Source organism: Molothrus aeneus, chromosome 6 (genome assembly GCF_037042795.1).
Source record: "Molothrus aeneus isolate 106 chromosome 6, BPBGC_Maene_1.0, whole genome shotgun sequence".
NCBI classification, from domain to species: Eukaryota; Metazoa; Chordata; class Aves; order Passeriformes; family Icteridae; genus Molothrus; species Molothrus aeneus.
In genome coordinates this window covers 7,170,632-7,184,781 of record NC_089651.1, presented here as the reverse complement: position 1 = coordinate 7,184,781, position 14,150 = coordinate 7,170,632, and the positions used below count along the sequence as shown (strand labels likewise).

At 37.6% G+C, this 14,150-nt stretch overlaps 2 protein-coding genes across 3 annotated transcripts in view; one reads left to right on the top strand and one right to left on the bottom strand.

The window, feature by feature from the left end:
* The window catches only part of ANO3 (anoctamin 3), a 91,492-nt gene that overhangs the window by 22,454 nt on the left and 54,888 nt on the right, over nt 1–14,150 (bottom strand). For both annotated transcript variants that reach the window (XM_066551166.1, XM_066551165.1), the window contains exons 11-14: nt 13,530–13,651; nt 12,235–12,369; nt 7,926–8,022; nt 6,987–7,047 (exon numbers count right to left, since the gene is read on the bottom strand). In XM_066551166.1, coding sequence (XP_066407263.1) covers nt 6,987–7,047; nt 7,926–8,022; nt 12,235–12,369; nt 13,530–13,651 — 415 coding nt within the window. The remainder of the gene's footprint in view (nt 1–6,986; nt 7,048–7,925; nt 8,023–12,234; nt 12,370–13,529; nt 13,652–14,150) is intronic.
* Nucleotides 1,178–4,452, top strand: MUC15 (mucin 15, cell surface associated). The gene is given in 5 exon segments (XM_066552871.1): nt 1,178–1,601; nt 1,604–1,846; nt 3,029–3,171; nt 3,174–3,201; nt 4,121–4,452. Coding segments are annotated over 5 exon segments (1,170 nt in total).

The following is a 14,150-nucleotide window of genomic DNA, read 5'->3' as shown; positions in this document are numbered from 1 at the left end:
TGGATTTGAATTATCAACATGGTTTTTAATTATTCCCTTCTGAGTAAGAGGTCTGTTTATAGAACCATGGAATTTTCTTATGAAATGAAGCTTTTGTTCCAGAATCATGAAATGGGTAAGACTGGAAGGGAGTGGATCATCTGGTCTAACCTCCCTGCTCAAGGAGGGTCATCCAAGAGCATATGGCACACAACTGTGTCTAGGCAGTTCTTGAATATCTCCAGTGAGGGAGACTCCACAGCCTCTCTGAGCAGCCTCTTCCAGAGCAAGCAGGAGAAAAGTCCTTCCTCATATTCAGGTGAAAATTACTGTGCATTAATTTCTGCTCATTGCATCTTGTCCTATTGTTTGGCACTAAGCAGACTCTTAACACCCTCCCTTTAAGATTCCCAGGTATATTGGTGAGATCCCCTCTGTCATCTCTCCTCAAGCATGAACAGGCCCAGCTCCCTCAGCCTTTCAACAACTCCAGGAGCTCTTTGTCTTTTTTGACATGAGGAGCCCAGAGCAGGACACAGTGCTCCAGATGTGCCTCACCAGGCACTCACTCCCAGATGTGCCTCACCAGGGCTGACCAGAGGGGTAGGATCACCCCCCTCAACCTGCTGTTCTCCCTAATGCACCCCAGGATCCCACCGGCCTCACTGCCCACAGGGCACGCTGCTGGCCACGGACAATTTGTCATCCACCAGGACCCCCTGCTCCGTTTCCACAGAGCTGCTGCCCAGCAGGTCAGCCTGTACTGACCTAGTGCATGGGTTGCTCCTCCCCAGGTGCAGGACCCTGCATTTCCCTCTGCTGAATTTGACACAGTTCTTCTCTGTGCATCTCTCCAGCCTGTTGAGGTCCCTCTGAAGGGATGCACAGCGCATGAGCTATCCTACAACATCTCCATCAGCACACTGAGATCAATATTGCAATGATATTGATCAAGATGAGATCAATTTTGTTGATCATCAATATTAATTTAGGTGATTCTTATGTCATTAACAATTAGGGACATAACGTTTCCAGCATCAACAAGTGATAAATCAGTGAGATTTCTATTGTATAACACTAACTTATTTTACCAACTTATTTGGATCTTCAATGAGTAACTTGGTTTGGTTAAATAAAACTATTTTAAAAAGTGAATTTCTTGCAGGTTCTCTATAAAATAAACTTTGAACTCAACACCATGCAACCCTCCTGTGGAATGACTCTCATTTTTCTGCTTTTAAGACAGCAATGGAACAGAATTAAGACTGAGGCTGGAGAAGTAAAAGAAACAAGCAAAGGAAATAGTTCAATTACAAAAAACCATCAGTCTCCAGTACAGCTAAATTCACAGAGATTAGTTCTGCATATGACTACCACAGTAAGTCCTTCCACCACAAGTAATGCTCCACCAGCAGCTGCCAATATCAAAGAGAATGTATTGAAAAGAACAGAAATTATCAGTGGAGCAAAAAGCAGATCCCTGAGGCCCTCTGATAGCATCACCTTCTCTTCAAATGTGTCAAAAAAATTGGAATAACTCAGCCACAAATATCCACAGAGTGTCTTGAGCAAAACTAGAACAACAGGTGACTTTTCTGAAGTGACCAAAAGTGTTGCAGCTACATTCCTTCCACAGTGGCACCGAGTCATTCCACAGTCATCCATACCATGCCCGGGGGCTTTAGTGCTCCCAGTGATAACTCTTCAGTCAAACCCACCACACTGTTCCCCATCAGTGTCATCCTCACATCACCCATGGTGAAGCAGGACAGTCCTACCCCAAATTTCAACCCCATTCAGCAGACAACAAAGCTAAATCATAATTCCAGCAACCCTCCGACTGCATCACCAAAAGATGCCGATGAAGGTAAGAATCTAACTAAAATCCAAGTGGTTTAATAAAATTATGTAATGCTGAAATAAAGCCTTTTTTTTAAATTGAACTGGAGGCTTTATGAGACATGTGAATTTACAAGTGACCTAGTACAAACTAAAACTGAAGTTCACCTGAAATAAAACATGTACTTTTCAAATTATTTACACTTTAATTAATTATTTAACACTTCTCAGAGTGGGAGAACCTAGTGACAGATATTGCCTGTTTTCACTGGAATGGACCTTCAAAGCAGATATGTAGAAACTAGATTTAAAATATACAGCACATCAACTTATTAAAGTTCAGAAATTTTTGTGACCAAAGATGACTTCTCATAAACAGTTCCAAAGGAATTACTCATTGTGCATTTAATTACCAAGTTAAGTATGCGTGGGAAAACAATGGAATATAAAATTGTCATTGCACTTTTCTATCCTGCTATTCTGAATCAGGTCTTCAGGAAAAGAAAAGATTAGAAGGCACAGTAATTTTTAGTATTAATTAGCTTTCAAGCTTTTAACACAGGACTGAAAGTACAGTTTGTACTAAGAACTGAAGGATCATCAGACTTTCATGCTTCCCATCATAGTTAATACATAGCTAATAATTACAAGGCACCTGATTTTTATCTAACATCAACTGAAAAGGAATCAGAGTTGGAGAGCACGTTCACTTCCAAGAAAAACTGAGTATCTTGAAGAAAAGTTTTATGAAATTTGAGGGAAAATCTTGAAGAAATGCATTTATTCTGCTAATTAAACAGGTGCATGAAGCATTACTGAATTTTTAACTTTGCACACATAGAAACTGAAATTCAGAGGCTGCAATTTTAACTGCTGTCTAAAATGCTTACAAATAATTGCATCCAAGGAATGATTACTGTTTTTTTTTCTTTAATTAAAAAATAGTTGTGATTCAGTAATTAAAACTGAAACCTTTGTATTTGATTAAAAACTAATTTAGTGGCTTTTTTCCTAAATGCCCGTTATTCCCCCAAACTTCAAGGATGGAGATGTCTGTTTTCATTTACAAAGGCAGAGAGTTTCTGCAGATAGGCTGGTTTACTTATAGCTTGCAAAGTGTTTCAGACCCTTGCTGAAAAGTCTCACTCACTGGTTTTATAGATTTATTATTCCCATTTAACTGTTTCATCTTTGTTTCTTTTTCTCACAGAGAAAAACAAAGAAGAAGTAAGAGCTGGCATCTCCGCAGGAGCCGTTTTGGGATCTGTATTAATCGGCCTGGTTGGATATTTTATATGTGCTACAAAGAGGCCCGAGTCATTTTCCCACAGAAAATTCCTATTTCCCACAGACATCTCTATGCTGACACAAGGAGTGACCCAGGTAAGGAACAGCACAAAGTGTTTTGCATAAGTGTTTCTTATTTCTGCACAGGGCTGCTTAAATTGTCTCATCTTACTGAATTATTAGGATACCATCAACTCCAGCCCAACTAGCTTTCAACTGACATTGATTTATTATTTAAAAATTTTAGCTTAACCAGTATGTCTCTTAACTCTCTATCTCCTCCTTACAAGTTATTTCTTTAAGCTCTGAAATATCAGGAAAATAGTATGTAGTATCAGTGAACCTGTTCAAAGAATTGTGGGCAAGTATAAAACTATAGCTCAAAAGCTCTCCCAAACCTTGATTAACTGAAAAAAAAAAATAGACTCTTTAGTCATCCAATGTCAGTTACAAAATTAGGGACGAAGCTACATCTGTTTTCAGAAGCAAAACTATTTTTAAGAGGTTTAAAAAGATGACTGTTTTTGTCTTCTCCATGAGTATGTAAAAACTTGTACTGAAGGGCAATCACAGTCCAAACATCTATATCATGTTCCTGGTCCTTATTTTTAAATATTTAAACAATTACTGAGAGGCCAAACACATCTTTTTTTTTCTCATAGAAAATAAAATCAAAATAAATTTTGGCAATATGCCCTTTCCAGCTTAAAAGCAAGAGCTGAAAGCTGCCAGAACATCAGATTAGGAAGCAGCTTTGAAAGCTGACCACCCATGGGAGTGCTGAATGGGTGTTGCTAGAAGGACATGAGTTATCTTCAGAAATAATGAATCAGGGCCCTCATGTCTTCCTCTCCCCTATGTTAAAAAGCATTTAACTGGACTTACATGTGATACATGTGAGTGACAGCTGAATTAAACCACGAGGTAGTGATTCAGCAGATAGTGATAAACCCAGCAGATAGTGATTCAAATCTTTCAAGCATATATAAAAAAAACTTTTATGTTATTCCCTCAGTTCTTCACTAAGACAACTCTCTTGAACCATATAATAAGAGTCAGAGGTGCCTCACAGCAGACAAGACAGAGGAAGACAATGCAGGGTACCCATCTGATGACATTCCAATGGCTGACATCACACCATCCCACCCTTCATTGCAATGCTTGCTTCAGATTATATTCTTGCCTGTTATCTACATCCCTTTCATTTTTCCCAAAACAACCTGGCCGTTGTTACCATACAGCCATTACTGTGCAAACAATGTCTTGAAAAGTAAGGAAAAATCACAAGACACACCAGTATTCAACAGGCAGGGTTCAGTAGCAGAGCATCACTCCTCTACTTTGTAATTAAATGATCAACCTCTGCTTTTCCTGGAAGGATATTATACTTGCTTTCTTAGAAGTAACGAAGAAAAAGAGCAGGTAAGATTCTGCTGTGTAACTTTGGTCAACAATGTAACAGAGAAACATTTGACTTGGACTACAATGATATTTTAGTATCAATACAAAAAAACATCCTCAACTTCACTACTTTGAAGTGAAACTATTCCATCCTAATATAATTTCTATCTGAAAAACGACCCAGGTCATTATTTTCCCAAATTTACATCTGTACCTTCTTCAGTGAATATGCCAAGACTGATTAGGTTTACTTGGATTATTTAATTTGGATTACTTGAAGTTTGCTGGGGAGGATGGAATTACTGAGTAAAATTAGCTACATCTAACCTATACTAGATTACACTGACTTACTATCATCATCAATGGGAAAAAAGATTACAAGCTTCTATTCCTCCATCAAACAGATCTGTTGTTTGAATTGCAGGCTGGATCTGTAGAAATTATTTAAAATGTGTCAATACATATTAGATAGAAGAATTACTTAACAACAGAGGAAAGGAATTATCTCTGATACATATATAGGTATCCTAAAAAGCATGGTCCAGTTCTTTCCAGCTAAAGAGTAAAACTATGGCAACATAAAGCAAATAATTGCATAGATTATCTGCTTGCAATTACCAGATGTGTCTAAATAGAAAGAAAGAATATGTAAAAGAAACAACTGTAAAGGCACAGAACAAACAAAATAAAGTGCAGAGAAAACTACCCATGAGGGATATGTCCTGGTTATTATGCTCTGCTAAAACACTTTAATTAGTGTGGAGACTGTGGATCACACTGAAGGAATGGAATTATCTCACTGTCTGTGAATGATGCCATGAGGTTTTATTCAATATGTGAGTAAATTACATGCACATAACACTCCAGAGAGAAACTATGTCAGTCATACTGAATATGAGCAAACCAGGTATTTATTTTAAATATTAAAGATTTCATCCCATATATGCAATTTTGCCTTTTTTTTGAGTTCAGTCATAAAAACAGCATTATGTCCCATCAATGCCAGGACCTGATTTCTAACACAGTATGCAGCATGTTTGGAAGCAGACTGAAAATCTGAGACAGATTAACCCATATTACACAAGAATATCTCTCTGATGCTTGAAATGAAGAAATATTTAATCCTCAGCTTCCACCTTCCTTAGCCCATATAATACCATCTTTCCTGTGGTAAAGCAGTGTCATATAAGCAAATTACTCCTCACACTTCAATCTTGCCCTCAGATGAAAATGGAAAGAGCTCTCTTGAAGGAGAACTTAGAGATGAAGAAATGCTAGGAAGCTACCTCTGTTGTCTGCACTGCTAACTGTATCATTAAATGCACTGTATTTTAGGAATTTTTCAAAGTAATCATTATTAATTGGAAGACAGTAATAGCAAGATTAGCAATAAATGAAGAAGTATGAAGGAGGAAATTAATCAAAGTGTGCCCTTTAGTTATAATCCGTTAATTTTTAGCAACCCAATCGTAATTTTTGCACGTATGGGGATGTGCTTCTGTTCTCCATGTAACTATATGATGTTTTGCTGTTGTTTGTACATTGTTACTTGCTTTTACCATGCCAGCCTCCAAAATTTGTGACATTTGCTCTTACTTTGAGTCCTTAATACTTACTCATACACGTTACATAAATAAAGATGTTGTGTACCATTTAATTCAAAACTGTGAAACTCTGGCTTGAATGCAGACAGCTCTATGTGTGTGAACTAGTGTCATTTTCTCAGTGTTTATACAAACATGTTCATTGGTAGAACCAGTTATCTCTGGTTCTGTTCTTCTTCCCTATTTCCCAGCAGCAAAATCCTCTTAGCTGCAGTGAAAGCTAATTCTACTGAGGATTTAATGCTGGGCCCATTAAATCTGTCTTTTATGGCACTATTACACTGAGAGGCAGGACTGTTTTCGGTAACTCCTGCTCAGCAGTGTCCTCTGTGGATGCACCCCTGCTTGGCTTTGAGCTGCACAACAGGATGTGTGCGACGGCAGTGGGAACATAACAAGAGATTCAGACTGAGAATTTCAATGGAAATACCTTAACTGCAGTAAGCACTTAACCTCAAACCTTTCCTATACCTTCCTCTAATTAGTTTCTATAAAACCATTCTCATTTATTCTATAAGAACCCTCTACAAGATGTGTTTTTGATATTGGCTCAAGATCAGTAACACTACCCACATGTTTTCCTGCAAAAGGACTTTGGCCTAAGTAATATAAAATTCAGGCTTAAAGACATTTAGGACCCTAAAGACAATCATTACATTACGTGTTTATATACATACATTTATATAAAAGGTGTTACCCATTACTACCATAGAAATTTAAGTTAATGAAAATGAAAAAAAATTCGTTTGTGTGGCAAAATCATAATCCTTCTTTAACTTTTATCCAGAGCTAAAATCTCCTTTGTCAAGTAATCATATAAAAGGGTCAGGTGAACTAAAAATAAAAAAAAAACCAACAAAGTAAAAATGTACTTACCCCAAATTGCCATGAAAATTGCAAAGAAGACAGTCCCTCCATTATCAAACAAATGTGTAACCTGAATTATAAAATGAACACATCAGGAAAAAACAATACTGCCACCTCATCTTTTGCCACAAATAGTCCCAGAGTAGACAACTGGCATCAGAAACCAAAAGCTAAGCTTTCTCATAAGTAGCCCTACTAGCATGTTTCTTCTACCAAGGTTTGTCAATGTCACACTCTGACTTCCAGTATAATTTGAAATCTGCTGTTCCAGACTATTACTTTATGCATCACCAGTCATTTTGTTTGTTTCACAGACACTGAGCTATTTTGTCCATGTCCAGACAGACTAAAATTTCATCCAGAATTCTTGTCATATGGTAGGTCAAACTTAATCTCAACCATTTCTATTTTAAGGTTTTTATGAGCTAAAAAACCTCTTCACTTTTCTCCATCTACATACTTACTGTCTCTTGATTCCATTTTGTTCTTCTACCTAGGTATTTTGCAATTTCTGGTGTGATTATTTAAGTTTGAAGAATAGATTCTTGCAGCAAAATATTTAATTGTATAAAATCTTCACATTAGTTTGACAGACCAAAGCAGGAGCAGAAATTCAAATAGAAAGTAAGCAAAGGAAACAGAGTAACAAGATAGTTACAGAGAAAAGTAGGAAAAACCTTACAAAAAGTTTAATTATGAAGCCCTCAAAGAGGAATTAATTAACTTGATGAAAATAATATTAATTTATTTATAAGAAAATTCTCACAGAAAGGAATTTTAGAAAAACCCCAGATCACTTTAGAGCACTCCCACATTAGAAAGATGCATTGCAAAGGCTGAAAACAACATCTGTAGAGAAAAAAAACATGCTTTTTAGGAAACTTGGCAGAAACAAGGGCAGGCATTTTACAACCACAATCATCTTGATTGCAATAACACAATAATTACCTTGGCATATATGCAGCTTTCGTTGAGTTTTTGTAGTGTGCAATTGCGTTCACACATAGGGCACATAATGGTTTCATTTGCCTCGCAGATCTCTTTGCTTTAGTATGAGAAAGGAAAATAAAGGTTATAAAAACACTTCTAGCATGCACAAGGTTTTCTGAGCTATGCCATTTATATTTTCTGTTTGTCAACAATGCATGCACCACAAAACTGGGCAAATAAAATAAATTAAAAGTGAATATTTGTCTTGGAAAGCCTAATCCCAAATCAGGAACCTGAACACTATGGGCCATAGAGTAGTATACAATATTTCTGGGCATCATGTTACACTTCTCACACTAGCAAATTCTCTCCCAAATATCTCAAACAGAAAAACAAAAAATTTCTCAATACCCTTCAAATGCATTTACAGCCTATTTTTCTAAATTATTATAAGATACCAACATTCAGAGGATATACAACACTGGTACGTCTACATTGATCTCAATCAAATGACATCATTTGTATGAAATTGAGCAAAGAAGAGAGACACTATGACAAGAGGCAAAAGTCAGTATGAGAGGGGGATATTTGCACCCTTTTGGTGGTACCCTTCCTTCTTCTCCATTTCCAACTTGCCCATGGCAGCAAGAGATATGAACTACAGAGAGAATCTTCTGATACACAGAGGGCAAATTATGGCCCTGTGCTGAGATGAGATGGGCTCCTGACATAGGCTGATACGTATATATATATATCTCACATATATTTATATATTATATTTATATCATGTTTTTATACAAATACATATATATATAGCCAACTGCTAGCAGACCCTGAGCATGGAGCACCACAGGCAGACACTTGGACAAGTCATGAGCAAGACAAACTAATTCTTAGATGTGATATCATTCTGCATCACCCTTGAATTACTGCTGCACAAAACCTATGGCTGGCATGGTAAGCAAGGTTTGGTTCCATGGCAGTACATGCTCCTGCATTTGCTTATTACTTCGCTACTGAAACTGTACTGGATATCTGGAAAGAAAAGAAAATTATTGTTTCCTGCCTGGAGCCACTAGAAGTGGGCTGATGGCAGCTTTCTGCACCTGAGAGGTGAAGACACATCACTGAGCAAAGTATCCTTCTGCAAAACTGATTTGATCATCTGTTAAGTTCAGACTTTGTAGTACAAAAGACAGATAAAAAATAGGGCTTTGGGATGGAATTTATCATACTTAAATCAACACTTCCTAACAGCCATGGATTCCTCATATCAGGCATTATAAACCTGTTTCACATGAAACAGTGTTCAGCAGAAAATACTGAATCTGGGGCAACATGCCAGTTCTGACATTGCCATAATGCTCTAACATTGTCTTTCAATTTCTAATTTCCACTGGGTTTCCTGTGTTCAGATTTTTTAAGGTAACATATCCAATTCTGTTTCTTCCAGATTGCTGCTGAAAACTGCATTTGTGTATGATGATAGCTGAAGTGCTTAAAATCAAATGATAGATTTTAATACTCTTACAAATGCTTATTTAGAATTTTCTTTAAAAGAATGCAGAAACACCAGATAAATAATCTCTCAATCCCAGACTACAGAAAGAATAAGAACAGGTGTGCAGTCCTAATGGATGACTCCTGTCTGCTCTAGGTACAAAGTTTCTTTCTAATCCTTACTTACACCTTCCAGGCTAAGTAAAAAAAAACACAGCAAGGATATGGCAACAATATCTGTTATCAGTGGCCTTTAGAATTGCCTAAGTACACAAGGTGATACAGAAAACATCTACACATATTTTATCAGGCCAGGCATAATCAGCTTGAGTCACACAGTTCACAGCTGCTCTTACTAACACAGTTGTAGCAACACACTGACAGGACAGTGCTGTGCCATGACTGACCAGAGGAACTGCACACATTCACACAATCAAAGGCAGGTAGCACCTTCTCCACACAATTAACACATCCAGATGGCAGATGTGGGGCTGCCACAGAGCACGTGGTTAGGACTTCTGCCATAACCCATCCTCTGACAGCATTGTGAAATGAACACTGGCTAATGATAGCTACAATAAATATATGAATATTCACCTTCCCTTGCAGGCATGCAGGGCTTATATGAGGGTTTACCTAACTTTGAGTCTCCTGTTTCTCACACAGAGCACGGAGGCCTGGGGCACACTGGCACTCTCAACACTGAGGTGCCTCACGATGAGACCCAGTAGAACCAGCCCCACAGGAACACACTCAAATGTGCTTTGTCTGTGTTTTCTCTGCAGCTACTAAGCAGCAGCCAAGGGAATAAAAATGAGGACAGAAACCCTCAAAAGCTAGCCTACCTCTGTGCTCGTTTACAACACCCTGCAACCTTCAGCAAGGAAAATATCTGTGTTTTTCTGTTAAAAATGAGTTGTACCTGCAAGTCTTCCTGGGAGAAGCATATGACACACAGGAGGTGATTGCCCTGCTCTATTCTGTGCTGGTGCAGCCTCACCTGGAATATGGTGTGCAGTTTTGGGAGCCACAATATAACAAAGATATAAAGCTCTTAAGAGAGTCTCCAAAAGAGGGCCACAAAGATGGTGAAGGGCCTAAAGGGGAAGCCATATGAGGAGCAGCTGAAATCACTTGGCTTGTTCAGCCTGGCAAATAGGAGACTGAGGGGAGATCTCACAGCAGTCCAACAGCTGGAATCTAACAGCTGGAATCTAACAGCTTCCTCTCCTTCTAGTGACCAGTGACAGGACCAGAGGGAATGCATGAAGCTGTGTCAGAGGAGCTGTAGGTTAGAGGTTAGAAAAGGGTTTTTCAATCACAGGGCAGCTGGGAACTGGAACAGATTCCCCAGCAAAGTGGTCACAGTACCAAGATTGACAGAGTACAAAAAGAATTTGAACAATGATCTCAAGCACATGGTTAGATTGTTGGGGCAGTCCTATGCAGCCCCAGGAGATGAACTTCAATGATCCTTGTTGTGAATGCCTTCCAACCCAGGATATTCTATGATAGAAAAGCACATAATAGCTTACAGTTTGAAAGAATGAACTTATTAGAAATTTTGTTCTTTCTCTTGGGCAGTTGCCAATGACACATCTTTCTCTTCCACAAGGAAGAAATACTAAGCTATACCTTGATAATAGCAGATTATGGCCCCTTGTTCCCCCTTTGTTGGAATTGTGCCACCGTACATGAGACAAATACAAGATTGACAGTTCAACAGCTGTGGACTCTGTGCTCTAAGAACAGGCTGATCCTCGACTTTACAAGCACTGCATTTTGAAGACATTTATGATGAAAAACAATCCTAATACAGTATCTTAAAGATAGCATCATTTCCTGGCTGTTAAGTTTATTGCATTTAACTGTATTTAATGTGGTTTGAATTAGTACGGTTTCTCATGAGTTTGCTGTACAAAGCAAGCTTAAAAAAAAGTGTTCATTACAGCATTGTAGAATATAATAACTCACTGTGAAATAGAAGTTAAAGAAAACTCTTTAGATAAAACATAATATGGTTTTGCTTAAAGCCAGAGAAACAACATTATCTATTAAATCTGACTCCAAGTATACATACAGCCTAAGCACCCAAACTGCTTGGAGCAACAGCTGCAATTTTAAGAACAGATACTGATACTGTCTGATAACAGCTAATGGAATACTTTGCAGTACAGGGGATCCTCAGAGAGTTCCCAGAAATACAGTCAGCACTTGAGCATCCTCATCACAACATCTAAACTGACACAGAACCCCTCCCAGAGTAAAATCACAACAGTGGGAAACCTGAAACTTGGTTCATTTTATGTGGTTGCAATCTCCCTGAAGCTCAGTCTCCTGGCTGCAAGTTACATCGACACAGGTAAGAATTTTGTTAGAGTCCAACTTTGCCACTATTAATGAGGAAGGAAAAAAAGACATAGGCTAAAGTTGGAGTTTAGTAACTGTACTACACTCTGGAAGTTATAGGAAGATGGAGGTAATGACGGAATATGGCTGTTTTTTCACCCATTTGCTTTAATTAGATCAACAACTACTGCAGTATCTGCAACATGAGCATTGGTCCTTATAGATTGGTCTGTTTTTCCTTAGTGGGAATCACTGCAATGCAGTGATAAGAATGGCCACTGCCAGCAGTACATATTTGCCTTGATGCAAAACAAATGTACAAAGTGTAAATACTTGACTCAACAACCCAATATTCTATTAAGGTCATTCTTACATTATTACCATATCTGCAAAACATTTAAAAGAACAGCAATCTAAGTTGTGCCAGACTGTGCTTAATTAACAATAGGCTGTTAGATATTACTAAATAGAATTTTACCTTACTTGGCTGGAATCCATTGTAAATAATCCATAGAGGAAAACGAAGAGCCCAACCAGGGCAGCAGGAATAAGCATTCCAGTATACCATCCCAGCCAGGCAAAATACAGTCCAATTTTTTCACCAAAGTATCGCCTACATGAAAAGGAAACACATATATTGCTTAAAACTAAATTTTATGGTGATTTCTCTCTATCTCAACTGTCACAGCAGTAGAATAATTCTACCAAGGAACTATCATGACAAGTTTCTGGCAAAATTGTCACTTTACCAAACAGTTTTTTTTTCAGGCTAGCGTAATATTTTACTGACACTAACTGCAGATTTATGAGAACAAGGATATAACTGCAGTGACTCTGTAATTGCTATGTTCTTGCAATGACTAAGTAGATGGAGTAGTAGCAACATTATTAAACAGAGGATAGACAGACAGATGGATGTACATAGATGGAAAAAATCTGGAAAGGGATAAGGTAAGTTAGTATGACCTAAGTATTCAATTAAAAAAAAAATTATGATAGATAATCATACATAGATAATATGACATATTTCCAACTACTATTAGTGAAAAAAATGCTCTGAAAACACAAGCTGAAGACTGAACTTTAATTCTTCAAAACTTGGGTATCAATTGCCAGAACAGATCAAATAGCAGTGATCAGAAAGTCAATCAAGGATGAAACAGTATAAAATTGCCCCATGGCACATGCTTAGCTCCACCAATAACCAGTTATGATTCAGATCAGGAATAAAAACTTACAGCAAGGAAAATGAATCTCTGGTATTCAATGTCAGAGGAGAAAACTGTGAAACCCAAACATCATCATTATTTAACTTAAATTATATGTATTTCTCTATTTTACATTTGGTAACCTATGACACTAAGTCTAAGACATAAATAAGAGTTATTTAAACCCACATGGAAAGGTTAAAATTGGATTGTATTTTAAGTCCTCTGCATGTGGTAACTCTGACTGTCCATGTGGATAAGAGTCTGCTTTCAAAGGTGCTCTCACAAGGGCCAAGTGTCTCTCATCAGCAGACCACATTACGGGTTTGTATTTTAAGTTTCACACTGCAAATTGTTGAGCAGTTGGAAGTACATGTTCTTTAGGCAGACTCATTTGGAATTAATCTACAAAAGACCACGCAAAATAAGCAACTTTGAGAACTCCAGCCTACCCAATAATAGGGAATATCTAAATGTTATAGGAAAGCATAAGGAATTGATGAATATAGTTAGCACACTGTTGCCAGGCTTTTTGTACCAGAGAAAATCTTCCAAGTACTAATACCTGATTAAATCAAGAGGTTGATATTTGTACCACATTCCCCACCGTGCCCAGCGCTCATACAAGAGGTGTCTGTGATTCTGTGCTCCGTGTGTTTTGATGGGATGCCTGCTTTTGTGGCTTCCCTGAAAAAAAACCACAAAGAAATGTAAGTACATTATCAGACACTATGGAAAATGTATACCTTTCTTAGATGCTTTTTATTATAATTTTAATAGAAATGTTCTTTATATTTAATAAATAGGTCTCTTATTCTGGGCACATCTGGAACATGTCATCAGGAGCTAAGGCAAGCCTGACATAAGAGGCAGGGTTACATACACTTCTGAAATGGTCCGTTTCTCTAATAATTAATACTGAAACATAGTAATACAAGACTTTAAAGAAGTACTCAGCTCTGGTTTTATTTCACTAATAGATGCCTATTTGTATGCTTTTGCCTATTTAAATATTTCAAGAAATGCTTGTGGTATATTTTTATTCCTTCTAGAAAATTTTAAAAATTTCTAGTATGTCAGCTCTCTTCTCCTAGATTTTTTCTATCACTTTCTTTCACTACTGTTGAAGGTATAGAAAAATATATTCTTTCTGTGGTACATACTTTCTAAGATGAAGGAAACAGAA